At 45.2% G+C, this 19,836-nt stretch overlaps 1 protein-coding gene across 1 annotated transcript in view; it reads right to left on the bottom strand.

Annotated features, from left to right (window-relative positions):
• The window catches only part of Shtn1 (shootin 1), a 102,900-nt gene that overhangs the window by 9,853 nt on the left and 73,211 nt on the right, over positions 1–19,836 (bottom strand). Inside the window, exons 14-16 of the mRNA XM_085694171.2 lie at positions 14,941–14,994; positions 10,694–10,814; positions 5,608–5,797 (exon numbers count right to left, since the gene is read on the bottom strand). Of these exons, the coding sequence (XP_085550297.2) occupies positions 5,608–5,797; positions 10,694–10,814; positions 14,941–14,994 (365 nt within the window). The remainder of the gene's footprint in view (positions 1–5,607; positions 5,798–10,693; positions 10,815–14,940; positions 14,995–19,836) is intronic.

Genomic DNA, 19,836 nt, shown 5'->3' with positions numbered 1-19,836 from the left:
GCTTTTCCTCCACACTGAAGACTCACCTGCTACCTGTGACACACACACACACACACACACACACACACACACACACACACACACCCCACCATACATACACTTCTAAAAAGGCAAAACATAAACTGAAAATAATAATCAGCTGGGCAATGGTGGTGCACATCTTTAGCCTCAGCACTCGGGGGCAGAGACAGGTGGATCTTTGTGAGTTTGAGGCTAGTCTGGTCTACTGACTGATTTTCAGGACATCCAGGGTTACACAAAGAAACCCTGTCTCGAAAAACCAAAAAAAAGAAACCCTGTTTCAAAAACCCCCAGCAAAATGATGATGATGAAGGTGATCAAATGCACCAGAGGCTAGAGAATTCATGATTTTAAAACAAACAGCTTCATGGTCAGCTTTCCTCCACGTTGCCGTAGTATGGTACCATTTACTAACATCCCTTTCTGATCCCCTGCTCAGAGTCAGATAGACTCAGCAGTGAAGAGCACAGACAGCAAGATTCCTGGTCAAAATGGCAAGCTTCTGGTTCAACGAGGAACCAAGTCTTAAAGTCGTCGAGTAGAGAGTGATAAAAAGATATTCAACATTCTCCACTGGCCTCTGCAGCACATGCACCAGCACACATGCACGCACGCACGCACACAAGCATGCATGCACGCATACATGCATGCACACATGCATCCACGCCAAAGAGGAAACTAACAAAAGACTAAAACAGCTGGTATTGTGACAGGCTGATTTCCCAAGGTCACCTTGAAGTATGCCCTTTTATTGGCGGTACGGAAAAATTAGACCAATCTCTTCCCAATCCTTCATTAAGACTACTCGCTAGCCAGAGTGGCTGTTTCAGAATGCTTTGCGCTTCTGGGAAACACCAGCACTTTCCCATTGCTCAGGATGGACTTAGGAAGACAACATGAAACAGAAGAGCTGATGAGTGTGTCCGGTCAGAGAGCAGGCTTCAAGGAGCAGTTTAACTGCAGAAACGCTACCCTCTCCAAGGAACATCGCATGTAAGTCTCCCTCTTCCTTAAGCTCTTAGTACACTGAGTGTGGTCTATCAGGATTTGAAAGGCATGAGCTTTGCAGAATTTAGAGTTAAGTTATTAATTATTAATAACTATTAAGCAGAAGCATGATTTTGGGCGATTTGCTTACTTCATCGAGCCACTGTTTTTTCATGAACAAAATGGAAATAATGTCCATTCTATAGGTTTGGGATGAATAAAAGAATACATGAAAATACCTGGCTTAAGGAATGTTGGTGGAAAACAGTATCAATGACTAAACATTACAGAAGCAAATCCCTAAATCCTCAGCCCCCAAACTGGAAAAATGGTTTCATCACCCATAGTCTCCATACATCCTGCCTACTGAGGTTGGGGCACATTTCTCTCAATATGTATTATTTTAGTGTGAATATCTATTGACAAAGGAAATATTAACTAAAGCATACACATGATGGAGTGGTATGGGCTTTTCCTGAAACCATGTTTTCCCAGTTCAATGCACATGTATCTATTGAGAACATCCAATTTATACATTTTGGTGACAACAGAATTAAAATGTTTGGGACACCCTGCACAGGATTAAGATGGAGGACATGGCCACCCAAATAGGCATTTGGGGATCTCATATTTACTGTTGAACTTATGTGGGATACCTGCACAGGATTAAGATGGAGGACAAGGCTACCCAAATAGATATTTGGGGATCTCATATTTACTGTTGAACTTCTGCTTCTATTTCTGGAATATTGAAATGCCTACCTGCCATTAATCCAGGTTATTCAACTGTCTGAATCCACACATGTTGATCACACTTTGCAGGGGTGGCTTGTAGGTTTTCAGTTTTCTTATGCAGAAATTCCTTGGCTTCTGCTTTTGCATTCTAACTTACCCACTGGCAAGTCAGCCAACACTCCAGCCCAGCTGAGCCAATTGGGCGAGCATAGCTAGAACTTCCTGCTAAGCCCATGCATTGTGGAGTCTGATGACTTAATCTTGAGCAGCTACAATGGTGGTGATGTGCAACGCTGAGCTAAATGCACATAAATTCTTGGACTCTAGGAAATGTTTTCTTGAACTAAAGAATCCAACCCACAAGGAAGTCTTACGTTCAGACCTGTGTATGCCATGGTATGGAAATGCTGGATATATGCTATTTTAGTCAGCTGATATTTGACCACTTTTTATTAAAATTAAAGAACATGCTTCTTCATCCATCTATTTATTGAGAGCCTACCATCTGGCGGGCACCATTCGTGGTGTGTGAAATACTACAAATACATAAAACAAACAAAAACAAAAATCCTCTAGTCATATGGTTTACTTTTCCTCAGAGGGAGAGAAATAATCTACACGGTAAAGAACATAGTAACTGCTGTGGGGAAAATGAAGTAGAATGTGGGAAATCAGGGTTTAGGGGAACGTGTGGCTACAACTCTGACTGTAGTGGTCAAGGAGACTGCCTTGAAATGCTGATCCCTGAGGAAAAAACTTAGGATGTGAGGGGTACGCTAGCCTTGTACCCATGGGGAAAGGGTAGGGAGCTGAGGAAGCCTTGAGTGTAAAGGAAAATGAAGTACGCAGTGAATGTATACTGTTGCTATGGCCACAGCCATGTCAAGGACCAGTGCCTCAGACCCACGGGAAAGTGGCAGAACCTTGCCCCTGTGGTGAAGCTCAGAGGGTGGTAAATCCTTTCTCTAAGTGGGAATGTTAGCAATTATGTGCAAAACCTATCAACTTCATCAAAACCTATGCAGCCTCCTCCTCCCAAGTGTTTACCACCTAAGACTCCTGTCTACAGAGACCTCCCATTGGTCTTAGCCAACCCCTCCCCTGTGCTGCATGCATAAACCACACACAGCTGAGTTCCAGGCTTTGCCCTCCATGAAAGTTCACACCACCCACCCCATGCCAGCTTTTCTGCCTGTGTATCTTTCCTTTGTGCATCCTTTACTACCCCAGTCAGATTTCCAGGACCTTGCCCTGAAGGACACAACAGGGAAGGGCATTCTTGGTAAAATGGGTTGTGTAGGCACAAGGCCGGAGAGCAGGCAGTGTGAGCACCAGGCTGCAAGCACAATGGAACCTGGGCGAAAAGGCTTAAGTGGAAGAAAGGGAGGGGAGGATATCAGGGGCTACAGTGGGGCAGTGAGCGCGTCTGTGTAAAGTTATGTATTAGAGGCCACTAAGATTGACATCCTCCCTGAACCCTGACTCCTGTCAAGAGCTGAGAGTGCCACTCACCGGAAACACCATGGTGGTGATGTCCCCGACCAAAACGAAGGAGGACAGTTACTAGAGCTCAAAAACTTCTTAATTAACAGGAAGAAGCACATGACGCATATGTAGAAAAGTATCACAATGAAAGCCATGACTCTGAATTGTAGCCTTAGAAGTCAATTTAAAAACAGCGAAGGGCTGGGTAGATGCATCGGTGGGTTAAAGGCTTGTTGAATAAACTTGCAAACCCAAGTTCGGATCATCAGAGCCTCTGGGAAGCTGGACTCTGTCATGTGCACTCTGTGCTGACGCAAGGTAAACATTGGAGAGTCCCTTGAAATTTGCAGCCCAGCCAGCCTGGTGTACACAGCAGTGAACGAGAGAGTCCGCATCAAACAAGGTGGAAGGTGTGCATCTTGTCTTCTCACCTCCACAACCCACTATGGCATGTGCACCTGCTCCCCTGCCCACCCAACACACACTTGCCCAAGTGTCGCACTTGCCGAAGTCTATGAGGTAGGGCAAGGTGGCTACAACCACCGCAGTGGTGAGTATAACTGAATAAACTTATTAGTCATAGCCCCACATAACCCTGAAAATAACCCCTCTGGTTCCTCAGCAGTTCTCCTGGCTGAAAACACACATTTTCACTTGTAGACCCTGCAGGTAAGCCTGCCAGTTATCTCAAAGCCAAGTTTAAATGTAAGTGAGGGGAAGTGATTAATTAGCCTACGTATCCACAGAATTCTCAGAGTCACTTCGTCCGGCTGGACTGCAGCAAGGGGTTTTCAGAAAAGAGCGCTCTTCTTACTAAATGGCTGTCAATATGAAAATACATGGCACTGGTTATCTCAGCGAAACAATCCAAGAACGGAAGACAGAAGCATCGGGTTACAGAGTTTAAAAGTTAATACAGCCGCACACAATACTTAGATTAGTGCTTTAAGTAGATAAATTAAGTTGCAATGTGTCTCTTAAGTAGTCATTGAACAAGCAAGATGAGAAATAAATTGAGTTCCACGTTGGCCTTCCTGGCATCTAACATCTCTCTGTCAACACGCTGATCCTTTTCACTGTCAATTCAACACACATTTTGCAGACCCTGGGCCTGCAATTATTTCATTTCCTTTCTTGGAAATGTAATTTCCACTTACTTTTGGAGAATAAAAGGCAGACACAAAAGGAGGAAGGAGTAGCAGTATTTTCTGATTAAGATTATCTGTGCGAGATGGTGAAGGGGGAAAAAAAATCTATACACCCGTTCTGAAGCATTTCTCAGAGACTAACTTGTCTCTGCCAAATTGCTTTTGTGTCTGGATATTGGTTCAAATGCTGCCAGATTGCTGATGTCAAATTAGGTGTTAAACAAACTTAATAGCAAAGGCAAAGAATGAATACAGATCATCTTTCTGGGAGATGTACACACGGCTCCTGGCAAAGAAAGGCAAGAGGACTGTGAGAAGACATGCTTTAAGAAGCCGCAATGAGATTAGGGAAGACTGTAAATCAGCAAAGAAGGCCATTCATTCCAAAGGAGAAGGGGGATCGACGGCTCCACGGAGAGAGGAGCACGAGAGGAGGAAAATACTAGTTGGCAAAAATAGATCCAAATTGAATCTCAACTTCATTTGTCCAGGTTTCACCTTTTAAAGCTAAGACAGCGAAAACTACAAAGGAGAGGCTCCTTCTCTCTTGACAGAACAGGAAATCAGAGGTTTAATTAACTGTGATTACAAGATTTGGCTGATCTGATTGGCCTCACCTCTTCCTTTTCATTAAGTGACAATCTAGCTGACACCCTAGCAAGAGAATTAGTGCGCAAGTGTAGACTGATTTCAAATGGAGCCTGCCATTGTTATAAAACAAATTGATCCCTCTACTACACTGGTTTGCGACACGGTCAATAGCAGGATTAACCCTGACAAAGTGCCACTTGGAGGTTGGTCTCTATAGATAACCCTGTATGCAGCACAGTCCGTCTCCGGGAAGATCAGGATGAAGGCACACCTTCCAAGGCTATACAAACGCAGGCTGCAAAGGAGTCGGAAAGATCCAGTATCTTTTTCAGGTCAAGGAGGCACAGAGAGTAACAGCCTAAAGACAGGTGTCTTCTGGCGCAGAAGCATCAGCCGGGTCACCTCTTTGTGTAGGAGGAGAACCCAATGGATAGCCAATTCAGTAGGTGTGGTATTTACTTTGGAGCGGAAGGAAATCACCAGGTTGGGAGCCTAGAAGCAGAAGCTGGCTCATAGGAGATGGAAGGGGTTTGGAAGGCCATATCAAAGTCTTTCTGAAGAGCAACAGATCAAATAAACACATATTATAGTCATGACAGATTCGTCTACATTCTACTTAATAAAGAGCATCGTTACTTACTGAAACGTAACCTTGGAATTCGTGCATCCTTCCAATTTACGGGGCCCTTCACCTGGCTCAGGTGTTAGGGGACACGGGCTGTTGAATTCTGCCTCCAGAGTTTTCTTGTTCAAGGCTGTTTTTACACTGGATACAGAACCCAACACTGGCATGGATTTGGACTCTGAGGTGGCTAATATCCCGGTAGGACCTTAAAACCAAACACATACCTCAAGTTTAATAATTCTGTGTGATGCTTATTAATGGTATGAAAGGTTAGCTGAAAATGGCCATAGAAAGCAAAGAGGCCAAGTTGGTTAAAAAAAGTTTAAGCACATGCTAAAAGAGAAAGGAAGTCCCTACCAGCAGTCTACTTGCTTTGGGGGCAAGTCTAACTTTCAGGGTACCTGGACCACGCTGGGACATTTAAGAGGCTGCAAAGTCCCAGACCACACTCCCTTCACTGACTTGACTGGTCCTTAGCAATACTGCAATTATGGACACTCTTTCTTATTTCCAAATATGGCTTTTCTGACAGCCCTACTTGAACCATTTTGCCCCTCAAGAGTTAATTCTCCCGAAAACTCAGCTCTGCATTTCAAACAGAAAATGGACCGATGTCAAAAGGTTCTTTCTAAAAGGCTCATGAAGACTTCTTAAGCATTAAACAGCTTTTATGAACATTTTCATTTTAATGTGAATGAGCAGTAAGTGGATTTATTGCCTCTTAAAAATACAGACACAAGATTATAAAAATTAAGTGGCAAAGAGTTTGGGCTGTTTACCTTCTGGTCTCTGCTGCTCTTTGGGACAGGATTTAATGACTACACTAGGACTTGCTACTGAAAATATTGGCTCAGCATCCTAGAACTCCTGGTCTGAAGCTAATAAACTTCACCCAGAGTTTTCACTAGGTAGCACGCTGCAAAAAACACCTACCTCAAAACTTCAGAAGGAATGCTCTTAACAACCGGGCTACACAAGTCACACATATGCAAATTACTGTCAAAATGAAGTCAGCAGACAACCTTGAAGGGTGCCCTTGAAAAGAGGGCTGACTTGGGGGGGGTTAAAGAGTGTTGCAGCCCTAGTGCTTGCTCAGCACGAGTCAAGGGCTCCATGTCCAGCACAGACTGGGCGGGCGTGGTGGTGAACACCTGGATGGAACCCAAACACTTGGAAGGTGGAGACAGCAGGAGCAAAAGCTCAAGGTCATTCATTCTTGACCATGTACCAAGTTCAAGGTGACCCAGAGCTACATGGAGACCCTGTCTCAAAAAATATAAAAGAACTATCTCTCAAACTGGTATTACACAATACAAAATGTTAGCAAATCCCAACGGAATTTAGCTTCAGGGTCATACCTTTCATGTGGCTATGAAAATGTCTGGAGAGGGACTGGGGAGATGGCTCAGTGGTTAAGAGCACTGTCTGCTCTTCCAGAGGACCTGGGTTCAATTCCCAGCAACCACATGGCAGCTCACAACTGTCTGTAACTCTAGCTCCAGGAGACCCAACACTCACGGCAAAACACCAATGTATGTAAAATATAAATAAATAAATATTTTTTTAAAAAAAGAAAATGTCTGGAGAACCTAATAGGGACTGAAAATTGCCTCAGCAACTCAACCACTCCTCCCTTAGTTTGACTCCACGACACAGACCAACTCTGGTCTGGTGACAGGTGTGTAACTTTCTTACCTTGTCTGGGCAGGCGGGGTGGTGTCATGCCCGAGGGCTCTGTTTAAAAAGTCCCTCTCCTTCCAGCTACACGAAGCCTTGTGTTGTGCGAGGATGTGGAAGACAGGAGAGGGGCAGAAAGATCAAGCAAAGAGGCTTCTGGGAAATATGAAGTCTAATTCAAGATTTGCCTCCTCTCAGGTGCTTTGTCCTTGGTAACTCGACTGCAGCACTAGACTGTCCTTGTGGGAAGATCTCCTTCTGAATACGCCAGCGCTTGCTGCTTATTTCTGTCTGCAGCTACTTAAAAAGGGGGGCAGTGAGCTGGGCTCCTGTTTTTCATACGTACAAAAAGGAATGAAGAAGGCAGTGTTTGCGACGTTGATTACTGCATTCTGTGTTTCCTAAGGACCTCTTGCTGCTCTCTGTCAGTTTGGCGGGTTACCAAGCTGGGGGCTGGGGAAGGGGGACAGCAACTAGTCCCAGGAAAATAGCAAACCGATGGATCCAAAGGGCAGATGCTCAACAGCCTGGGGTTGTGTCTACAAAGCCTGGCTACTTCCTGAAGTCTCCTTCCTCCACTTGGTCCTTCCCCTATTTCCCAGAAGTCTTAGCGGGCAAGGGCTATGCCCCAGGCGCGCCCCCCCCCCCCCCCCCCCCCCCCCCCCCCCCCGCAAGAGACTCAAGCCTGTGACTCATCTCTGTCACTTTGCTCCTGTCCCGCACCTGGTAGGTTTGCTGCCTCCTTGTTCTCTCCCCTTAGAATTTTCACCTTGTCATTTCATGAGCTTTAGAGAAATTTTCATGTGACAAATTCTGTTTTGTGCTTGGAAAATTGTGACCCGTTGAAGGGGGAAAAAGGGCTTTGTTTGTTTAAGATAGTGAGCGAAAGTTTGGATTTCTTTTCTCCTTTTTCCCCCCATGGCTATTAATTACAACTCACCCCTCAGTGTGTTCTGACTGTCTACTTCACCAACAGAAGATCATATTTCTTTGTTCAGGGGTTGAAAAAAAATTTTGAGGCAGGCTTGCATGCAGCCCAGGCTGGCCTCCAAGTCACTATGTAGCTGAGGATGACCAGGACCTCCTGACCTCCTGCCTCTACCTCCCAAGAGCTAGGATTACAGACATGCATTGCCATACTGTTTGCATGGTTCCTTGGATCAAATCCAGGGCTTTATGTACTCTCGGCAAACACTATACTAACTGGACTACATCCCTAGTCCCCAACTCTATTTGATTTTTAGCTTTTATTCTAATTTCCCTGGAACGGGACACTGAGTATTTGTACACTGGCAAAAAAAAAATAAATCAATCAAACAAATAAATAAAATGAAGGATTCTTATTGTGTCTCTAAAATGTGTTCCTTCTTCCACTTTTGGAAATATTCCTATTTCCATATTGACTGGAAACAAAGTGCTTCCTCATTTCTGTTGGAAATGAACTCTGAAACAATGAGTGATGTGTGTCTGACTTAATCCATGAATGGAAATGTTTCTGAGAAAAGAGGAGGTGTGGAGCAAAACACACAATGTAAATTACAGTCGTGAAAATGTCATAGAACAAAGCCTAAGTAGAAAGACCCACAGAAGAACCCTCAGTGGGATTCTGTGGGAAGGCTGTCAGAGGTACCAAGCTACCAAGTGGATGAGGTGAGGTGACTGAGTTCTAGTAAAACCATAAAAAATGTCTCAGAATACCCCTTTAGTGTCCCTTATGTCCCTTTCAGGCTGTTTGCTGGGTGGGAACTCCTTGTATGCAATTTATCGATAGAATTCTCAAACCAAATTACACACTTACTATTTTTATGTCAATGCCGTTCCTCCTGTGTGGAAGTAGGGTCACACTCACTGTTCTAGAGCTCAGTCTGGAGGCTCAACTGGCTGTCCAGTGTGGGGATCCACTTGTCTCTACCTCCCCATCGCTGGACTACAGATCGTGGATTTAAAAGTATGGATTCTGGGGATTGAACTATCTCTTTGGATGGATGACTCATCTGTTTATGAGTCTGACTGCATATCTGACCAATTTTCATTTGAGGAATCACTCAGTTGAGTCAAACAATATGAAAAGCAGAGCTTGACCATCACAGTTCCATTGAGAATATTCTAACAAGTTCAGCCAGGCAGGGTGGGTCAAGCCTATAATGCCAGCCCTATGGAGGCTGAAGCAGGAGGGTTATATGAGTTCAAGACCAATCTGGGTTATATAGCAAAACCTTATCTTTAAAACTGTTCCTTTCCACATCAAGTTGGTCAATATGATTCGACATTTTATAGATTTTAAACATTTGCAAGGACTGTTTTCGACCAAGCTGAGTCTTAAAAAAGCTCAGCCCAGGACCTCTGGTTGCTGATTATTAGTCTTCCTTTGTGGTGGTTTTTCAGAACCAGCTTCCTGCCTAGCTCCCATGGGGAACCTTCATTAAGGTTTCGGTTAATGGCCATCGCCAAAATCATTGAGACAACTGTGTCCACCCAAAGCCTGGAAGAGATCCTGCGATATAAGACATGGCTAATGATGACCCAAACACGCAGTGGTAACGGTGCGCTCACTCGTGGGGGCAGAGCTGGAGTCCTTCCCTCGGGGGGTTCAGCCAGATCCAGGAATGAAAGGGGTATGAAAAAGGAAGATGATTTCCCTGTGTTTGCTGTCACTGGAGTGTAATTCCCACTAAAGCTGCAAAACCAACTGTGCCAGGCAAAGTGGGGGTGGGCAGGGCACTACCTCATCTCGAGAACAATGTCACAAAGTCACTAGAGATACACGAGGAAACTGAGGGACGGAAAGGTTGGATAGCTACCCTAGGGACAAGCAATGGGCAAGTGACAGGCTGGGACTGGAACTCAGGATGCCTGTTTCTAGAACCTCCACCTGACACTGTATTGTTGACAAAATCCACCCTGATGAGGGAAGGGCTTAAGGCCCCAGGGAAGGAGAATGTTCTTGAGCCGTATGACCACTGGTCAGCTGCCCATGTTCCTGTAAACAACGCCCCCTCACTGATACTCCTGCACATAGCAATAATGAAACACGTAAACAACCAAACTACAAAAGCAAACAAAACTCATGAAAATAGATGGGTGACAAGCTAGAAAAACAAGATCGGTGGAAAGGAGGGGGACAAGAAACTGGGGCGAATATGATAAAAAAACACTCTGTATACATGTATGAAAAACCCACCCTGAATGCCTTTATACGGGGCTTTGTCCTGTTCTCACACTAACCAGGTCAGATCTACAAATAAAGATGCGGATGCCCACGTGAGCATCCCAAGAGGAGCCGCAGACACTCTTTGCCCAGCCAGTACTTCTCACTCACATTAAAAAACCCTAAACATTCAATACTGACTTTTTAAGAGATGATTTCGCACTAAAGGAGTTTAAGGAAGAAGAGAAGGAGCAGGAAGGATTCGAAGTGGCTTACTACTGCTATCTGCTTCTGCCGTCACCTTCCTGCGGCGTAAAATCCTCTCTAACTCAGTTTCACTGTTCTCGGGGCCAAGGGATTTTAAGCTTCTCGAACTAGTGGATTTGTTAAGTGTCCCCTAAAACGAAAACAAAAAGGTTAATATAATATACAAAAGAACATAAAATGCAAAACAATAAAACATCGTCAAAATCTGAACAGAACTAGGAAACAAAACAAATTACACACAAATGCATAAGGGTTTCTCAAATATGCTCATGCATCCTCAAAGTACTCAAAAAGATGCTGCTGATGGTGGCGACTGTCACCTCATCTCAGAAGAGCAAGCAATACAAGACCAGCTTGTAGGCAGATGACCACAAAGGTCAACCGGAAGGAGATACTTGCCCACGGGTGTTGAAGATGCTGACACGTGTCCACGAAGGAGAGAAGGAGTACAGTTCACTCACCTTGGAAGGGTATCTTCAGACAGGAGCCGTGAACTACTGAGCACAAATCCTCTGGAGCTAGAGAATTGTGTGGCCTGTGACTGAGTGAGTGACCCTGGCTGCACACCAGGTGGAACGGCTGTGGTTGAGAAAAAGGCACATAAGGGCCCCCAGTGGTCTACCTGCAGAAGGATCAGGCTGAGCTACAGTGACACTGGTGTGGTGTGGGAGAGGAATGCTGTGGTCCTATAGGGATGGACTGGCTTCCATGGTCCTGACAAACAAGAACACAGATGCACTTTTCCAGTGCCCAGAACATACTGCAGGCACCAAAAGATCATCAAGTTAGGCTCCACCTGGAACTGGCCTTGGCTTTCTAAGAAGACAAAGACCAGAGAGCCATGGTTCCCCATCCAGGCCCTTCTTGAAGTCTATGCAAGGGGAGCAGCTTCCCGTCTCCTTCCCCACTCGAGTGTCTGAACAGCACAGTGATAAACTTCTCACTGAGAGGTGAGCGTGTAGCTCATCGTGAAGTGCTCCTCCCCAGTTGTACCATAAGCAGGGTTGCGGAGATCAGAAGACACAAGATACAATCATCAGAGGAAGCAAGCAACAACCTGCCCGATTGCACATCTGGGTAAGAAGAGGCTTTGGTTCAGTATGGCTTGTAGCCAGCCCAGCCTCTGTATCAGCTATGAACTTGCTACAGGTTTTATTTCTGTTCCCTCCGAGCTTCCAGTTTCCAGAAGGGTTCTTAGAATCCTATTGTTTAGACATGGGAATTCTCTAGATCATAAAACAACAAAAAAGTTCCGTGTGGAAACCAGATAGTTACAAATCTCTCATAGAAAGGTTACAATGATGCTTTCATTGTCTCTAAGCAGGGACCACACCTGTTTACACACAGACCAGGGTGGGGTGGCCAACAAGGCTTGGAGCCTGTGACTTCTGTTAGCTGCCTAATGAACTGATTCAAGCCTGACACGCTTGAAGACGACTCTTAGTTTATTTGGGCATGTGGCACTTTTCTCCCTGGAAATGCAGCATTTTGCTTTTCATTTGCTACAAAGATTTATAAAATATCCAGACGGAATACGACTTGCAATTTTGCAACAGCTCATTTAAGTTCAGGAGTGAGATGATTTGGTTCACTGGGTTGTAGGCCTGTATCTACCTGTTGCTAGAGAGATACAGTGAGGTATGACTGTCCCTGGGAATTAAAGAGAATGAATGGCCACTTTCCACACACTCGAAAAGAATGCAAAGAACAAGCATCCTCACACTATTTCTATCTAAGCTTCTAGGAAACTTACCATTTGAAACACTTGTGAGTAGCTATTTAAAAACCGTACGGTTCTCACTATGAAAATAACTTGTAGAGCATTCAGATTGTTTGACTCTCAAGGCCACTGTATCATTTTCCCCAGTGGAAATGGCTGTTGGGAAGGAAATTATGTGCTATCTACTGTTATTAAATTTATCTTTTCCATGACCCTTCAGCTCTCCCTTTGGATAGCAGTATTATTTCCCCCCAAATCCTGGCTGTGATGAGCCGGGTGCCAAAATAATCTATTTTCCAAGTTGAACCCCCAGCTCTTTGTTCCTTTACTGACTGGTATGGTCGATGCAGCTTATGTATGGAGGAGTAGGGCTCAGCGGCACAGGCAGCTGGAGGACAGAGCGTTTCTGCCCGGACAAGCTCGGCTCGCTAAGCTCCTGCGATCAGTCTACTTCTGTGTCTGACTTCTCTATTGGACTCATAAAACGTGCCAGCCAGAAGCAGGCTGGGAAGCCATGTGGCACACACAGTCACCTCACTTTACAAGCAATGGAACCCAGTGAGGCTCAGGGCTGTGGTCGGGTCCCACAGGAAGTCGGGGACAGGCCTGAGTTTTAGAGGTAGATCGAAACCCTAAATAGTAGTCTAACTACTTTAAAACACTACTCAGTGTGTTTTGCATGATATAAAAATGTCACCCTACTAAGAACTGCCGGGTGACAAATAGATACTGGCCAACAATTGCTGCACCTCCTCAGAATGGTGTCCCTTGGAGCTACAGAAGAGATCTGAAGATGAACTTTTATCTGCTTGTTTTTTGGAAATTGTCAGTGCCTCATACAGTGGCTTTTAAATGACAAAGAGGTGGGGGAGAGGACCAGGACCAGAGTCCACTTTAAAAAAATTAATGCAAAGAAATATTATTCCAGAATCATGACGACGAGTGATACATGAATATCAGAAAAGACAGAGGTCTAAGAACAAACCCTGGACAAGGATGAAAGAATTTTCTAAAAATATTTTTCACGAATAGTAAATAATTCTCCAAATCTACCTACAGGAAATAATATAAAATTATAGTGGATATTATACTGAAAAGTGATATTTAAGCTGTGGATGTAAATCAGTGATAAAGCAGAAGCTTACCATGTGTGCAGTACACACATGCACACATATACACACACAGGCACACATGCACACGATGATGTTAAATTTATTAAACTTGCTACCATCAACCCCTATTTACCACTGATGTATTTTTTTAACAATCAAACGTAGTTTTTTTTTTTATAAATCAAAATCTTAACGAGTCAAACAATATGGTTGACTCTTCAACACCAAAACTCTCATAGGGTACCAGGGATGTCCTCAACCACAGGAATTAGCATTTGAATAAAAAGCAACAAAGGGGGCTGTCACAGGGGGCAGAACCCTGGTCAACAAAATCTTCCCATCATAGGATTCATGGGGTAATAGCTGCGTCCTGGGGGCGTTCTAATCCGTAACTCTGTAGGTAGACCACCACTGTTAGCCAGTGATACACTGCTCTTCAGGGCTAATCCCACTCACTTAAAACTAAAGCAAACTAATTAAACCATTCTGTGTGAAGTCTACTGCTTAAAGTCATTCTCGATGAAAATAATGCTGTTTACCGTCATTATGTGGATGTCTACACGATGCTTAATTAGCACAGTAACAACAAACAGGGGAGGGCTTGTTCCCGCACCTCCTCCGCCCCATGTCTGTTGATTTACTATGCATAATAACTGGGGTCGGGCTGGAATGAGTCTGAAATAGAGCTCAGGCTGAAGCACTTCCTAGTGACTGCTGGAGAGGGTAGCCAACAGCGACCCCACCAGCCACAGCTCCCACTTGGAAAAGAGACACAGGGCTGGAGGTGAGCAGGAGGTGTGCTCACCAGCAGACAGGACGTACATTCCGAGGATGAAATCGGGGACATAGAGACTTTCAGGGAACTGGAACTCTAGCTCAGCCGATACAATGCTGGCCTAGTTAGGAGGCTTGGAGCCTTGGGATAGATCTTCAACACCCTATACAAAGAGTACGGTGGTGTACACCTATAATCCCAGTTCTTGGGAGGCAAACACAAGATTATTTCAAGTTCTAAGCCAGCCAGGGCTGCATATGAGGACAAGCAGATGGGAACTAGCCCCCTCAACAGGAGGCCATCGTAGGCTGGAAGCTCAGATTTACTTGTAGGTGTCAGGTGTTCCAATCTCCTCCCTCAGTGCAAACACTGGGTCTATTACAGCTCTGTTATCAGAAACAGGAGCTGGTCCTCAGGTGGGGCCAGAGACTGGACCGTCCTGCAGCAAGGTTGGGAGTGGAGTGCAGTAATAGCAAACAAGGCATTTGACACATGTGCTGGAGGTAGCCACACGCACAATCCAGCAAATATTCCAAAGACATGACCCTAATAATCAGTGGACATAAAACACCAGAAACAACCATCTGCAAAGAGTCAGACTGGAAAACATTCTCCACTACTACCCCGGAACACAAACGGTGACTCTTACCAGGATTCCCTTCAGCTCGTCCACTGCACTCTCTGAGCCTTTTAAGGAGTCTGGCTGCAATTCAAAAGGGAAGAAGAAATCACTGAATGATTTGATTTTAAAATATGAAAGATTTAAAAACTTTTTATTAAGGATATGGGGGGGAAAGGGAGGGAGCTGACCACTGGCAGGAGATGTTTCTTCCATGTGGATCCCAGAATTCAAATATGGGTCATCAGGCTTGGTGGCAAGTGCTTTAATGTAGAAAGGAGACTGCTCTTTCGTTTCCCAGCCCCCCAGACCCAAATAATCACACAAAACTGTATTAATTACAATACTACTTGGCCAATAGCTTGTGTGTATTTCTAGCTAGCTCTTACATCTTAAATTAACCCATTTCTATTCATCTGTGCATCACCACAAGGCTGTAGCCTATCAGTAAGGTTCTCTGGCATCTTTCTCCGTGGGCAGCTACATGGCATCTCTCTGACTCCACCTACTCTCTCTATATCTCTTCTAGCCTGGCTATAGTCTGCCCTGCCATAGGCCAAAGCAGCTCTATTCATTAATCAATAGAAGCAGCACATATACAGAAGGACATCCCACATCACTTTAACCGATTGAGCCACCTATTTCGCTGACCCCAAACGGAGATGCCTATGTGATAAGTTGTTGGTGATCTTTGTAGGGGTGGAAGGAGTATGTGTTGCTCTGCACTCTGCTCCCTTGCGACAGGTCTCTCACCATACTTGGTTTCTGGCCATGTTGGCAGTCAGCAAACCTCCTTGCTCCTTCCATCTCGGCTCTCTCTTCCAGCCCCAGGCTCTCTAGTGCCTCCCCCACCCTGTGCATGTGCTAGGGTTACAGGCATTCACAGTTGGGTGCTGGGGACCTGAACTCAGGTCCCCAAGCTTGCATGGCAAGCACTCTTATTGAGCCTGGGTAAAGGATTTCTATGGCTCTTTTAGTTCCAGAAAGGGCAGCTGATAGATGGGTCTTTCACAGTAAGACTACATCAGGAGGACAAATACTTCAGATGGATACCACCTACAGAAGAGTGTTAACACCCCTGGGAGCTGGAGCCATCAAACCTGACCACCTGAGCTCAATTCTGTGCCCATGTGGGAAAGGAAAGAACCGATTCCCCCAAGTTGTCCTCTGGTTCCCCCTACACACACACCCACACACACCCACACACACCCACACTCAAATGTAATAATAAAATTTACTTAAAAAAATAACCCCACCAAAATATACAAAGACCTCAAGAAATTGGTCATCAGAAGAACAAATAATCCAATAAAAAATGGAGTAACACTTAAACAGAGAACTCTCAACAGAGGAATCCAAAATGGCTGAAAGACACTTAAGGAAATGCTCAACATCCTTAGTCATCAGAGAAATGCAAATCAAAACAACTCTGAGAATCCATCTTACACCTGAAAGAATGGCCAAGATCAAAAACACTGATGACAACTTATGCTGGAGAGGTTGTGGGGAAAAGGAAACACTCCTGTATTGCTGGTGGGAGTCCATAGTGGTACAGCCCCTTTGGATTTCTGTATGGCGATTTCTCAGAAAATTAGAAAACAAGGTTCAATACCCAGCAATACAACTTTTGGGTATATATCCAAAGGATGCTCAATCGTACCACAAGGACATGTGCTCAACTAAGTTTATAACAGCATTATTTGTCGTAGCCAGAAACTGGAAACAATCTAAATGTCCCTCAACCACAGAATGGATAAGGAGAATGTGGTACATTTACACAATGGAGTACTTATTACACAGCAGAAAAAAAATTATGACATCTTGAACATTGCAGGCAAATGGATAGAGCTAGAAAACATCATATTGAGTGAGGTAACCCAAACCCAGAAAGGCAAATATCATATGTACTCACTCAAAAGTGGCTTTTAGACATAAAGCAAAGAAAATCAGCCTACAAATCAGAATCCCAGAGAACCTAGACAACAATGAGGATACCAAGAGAGACATACATAGATCTAATCTACATGGGAAGTAGAAGATGACAAGATCTCCTGAGTAAACTGGGAGCATGGGGACCATGGGAGAGGATTGGAGGGGAGGGGAAGAGGCAGGGAGGGAAGCAGAGAAAAATGTAGAGCTCAATAAAATCAATAAAAAAAAATTTGACCCCATTTCCATTTTTTAAAATCAGGACAAAATCGGGCTGAGATGTTAAACTTTCACAGCCATGGTTTCCTGAGAAATGAGCACTTCCTCAGTTTCAGACATAAGCGCTAAGACAGCAGTGTTATCCAGGCCAGTTCTATCTACCTTCACTATGAAGGGAATTGGAAAACAGGGCAGCAAATATCCCCAAGACAGGTTTCCTCTTTCAGGAAAACAGAACCGCAGCTGTGTCTTCTGAACCAAGGCTCTGCCTGATGCAGACTCAGATGTGCTGCCACGCACCAGCATGGTCCTGGCTGCCGAAGCCTTCTGAAAGCCGGACCACACTCTATCAGATGTGACATTCTGGGGCTGGTGAACCTGGGGAAGAGGTTTGGACTCAAGTGCACCCAGACCATGTCAGCAGAGTTCAGACCTACACCTACACAGTCTGCAGGCAGTCAGTGAAAAGCCCAGCTGTCCACTGAACCTCTCTGCTGCTTCTCAGATTTTGAGGTCACAATTGTGAGAGAAGAAAGCAGGAGCAGGGTGTCCTGAGACGTTGACATGGAACAGTGTTGCTTTAAGATACTATCTGTTTGGTTTCTATTTTGTTCTGTTTGAGGTAGGGCCTTTCCCAGACTGGCCTCCAGCCCACAACCCTCCTCCTTTCCTGGCCTCCCAAGTGCTAGGATTGCAGGCATGAACCATTGCACCAAGCCCAACATTTTCACTCAACACTGATTTGGTTTTATGATAATACCATATTTTCATCTAGAAATAGTCTGTTCTCATTTATTTTTTCCACAATAGCTGTGATATAAAAAGTAGAAAAAAACAAAAATTCTTTGCAAGGTGGCACCCAGACCCTTCATTGTTTTCATTTGTCATTTCAGTTGATCCTTACAATAGTCCCACTGAGTCACACAGGGAAGGGACTGGCTGTAGCTGCAACATCCAGACTTCCTGCAGGGTCATTCTACCGCTGCAACTAAAGCATCCAGCCTTTCTGCAGGATCGTTCTACTGCTGCAGCATCCAGACTTCCTGCAGGATCGTTCTATTGTGGCAGCTGCACCATCCAGACTTCCTGCAGGATCGTTCTATTGTGGCAGCTGCACCTTCCAGACTTCCTGTAGGATTGTTCTACTGCTGCAACTGCAGCATCCAGACTTCCTGCAGGATCGTTCTACTGCTGCAGCATCCAGAGTTCCTGCAGGATCGTTTTACCCACTTCCTTCCGTCTCCACCTTCCTCCACGTGGAGCCCTGCTCCCAGATAACTGGCTCACATCTCCACGGCACGGTTGCCTGAAACTCTTGCCTGCTTAGATGTGAATCTGCTCTGTGAGCTGAGTTAGACTTCCCTCTTTCCAAATCCAGGTCTCCATGGCCTCTCCTACCTTACCTAGTTGTCTTGCCTGCTGGTGACCAACTGGCAACTTTAGAGGCAACCTTAGAATGTCCACTCTACAGTTATCACACTGGGAGTTCAGGAAGTTAAAGGGGAGCGACCTTCAGACTGAGAAGGAGGTTTCAGTGGCAAAGGGCTTGTCAGCATGTGGACTTGGATTTGATCCCCACTGAAAAGAGTGCAGTGGTGTGTTAGTTTATAATCCCAGCCCTGGGGAAGTGGAAATAGGAAAATCCCTGGGCTCGGTAGCCAGCCAGCCTAGCCTAATCAGCAGACTCCAGATCAACAAGAGACCCTGTGAGGAGCTCCTCAGGTTTCCCTTGCCTCACCCCACATGCATGAGCAAGCACACCCACAGATAGGTGAATCTGCACAAACATACACAGACACAAGGGGATACATGTACCTTCATGCACACACATGCTCACAAAAGAGAAGCAAAATGGAAGGAAAACAGAAGCAAGCCACGGAGTATGAGGAACAAAGAAGGAAGTCTATCCACATCTCATTTGAGTGAGGAGAAAGTATTTGTTTCAAGAGCAATCTCAAAAACTATTACTGGGCCTGTTTGAATGGGACAGACAGCCACGGGAGGGAGGAGGCCTGCGGTGTATTCTCAGCATGGGTCCCTTTCTGTGCTGCTTCTCAGGAGGCGGCTGCTGGCAAGCAGGCAGGCAAAACAGCTTAGCCTACCTGTTCTATTTGGCCTTAGTTCTCTTCCACTATTACTGTGTGGTGCTCCTCGCACGCGCACGTGCGCACGCGAGCACACACACACACACACACACACACACACACCAAAACCTCCAAGGGGTAAGGGTGTTGTCTGCCTTATCCCTGATGCCCACATCGGTATTGGACACAGAGCAGAGGCTCAGAAACTCACAAGAGAACAAGGAATCAGCTCTCAACTGTTACTTGTCTGATATGATGACGTTCATCAACGCAGCTCTGGAAGAGATGGCAACCCTGGGCAACAACTCGACACCTCTTCCAAACCAGTTCAGGCTCACCCCGCAGTGACAGAGCCCTCTAAACAGGCTTACTCAGAAGAGAAAGTTTTTAGGACACCTCAGTCTTCCAAGCCTCAGCAGTCAGTCTTGATGTAGCTTTCTTCAAATTCTAAACTTTTACATTTTTTAAAAAAAGGGACTAGAGAGATGACTCAGCAATTAAGAGTACCGGATGCTGTCTCAGAGGACCAGGGTTTGATTTCCAGCATCCACATGGCAGCTCACAACCACCTGTAACTCAAAATCCAGGGTCTCTGCTGTCCTCTCTGGCCTCATGGGATACCAGACATACACACAGCAATGCACAGTCAGTCATACATGAAGACAAAATACCCACCCGCTCATAGCCCCAGCTC

Source organism: Myodes glareolus, chromosome 7, assembly GCF_982192425.1.
Source record: "Myodes glareolus chromosome 7, mMyoGla1.1, whole genome shotgun sequence".
NCBI classification, from domain to species: Eukaryota; Metazoa; Chordata; class Mammalia; order Rodentia; family Cricetidae; genus Myodes; species Myodes glareolus.
The sequence above is the reverse complement of the archived record's forward strand: the minus strand, read 5'-3'. Positions and strand labels throughout refer to the sequence as shown.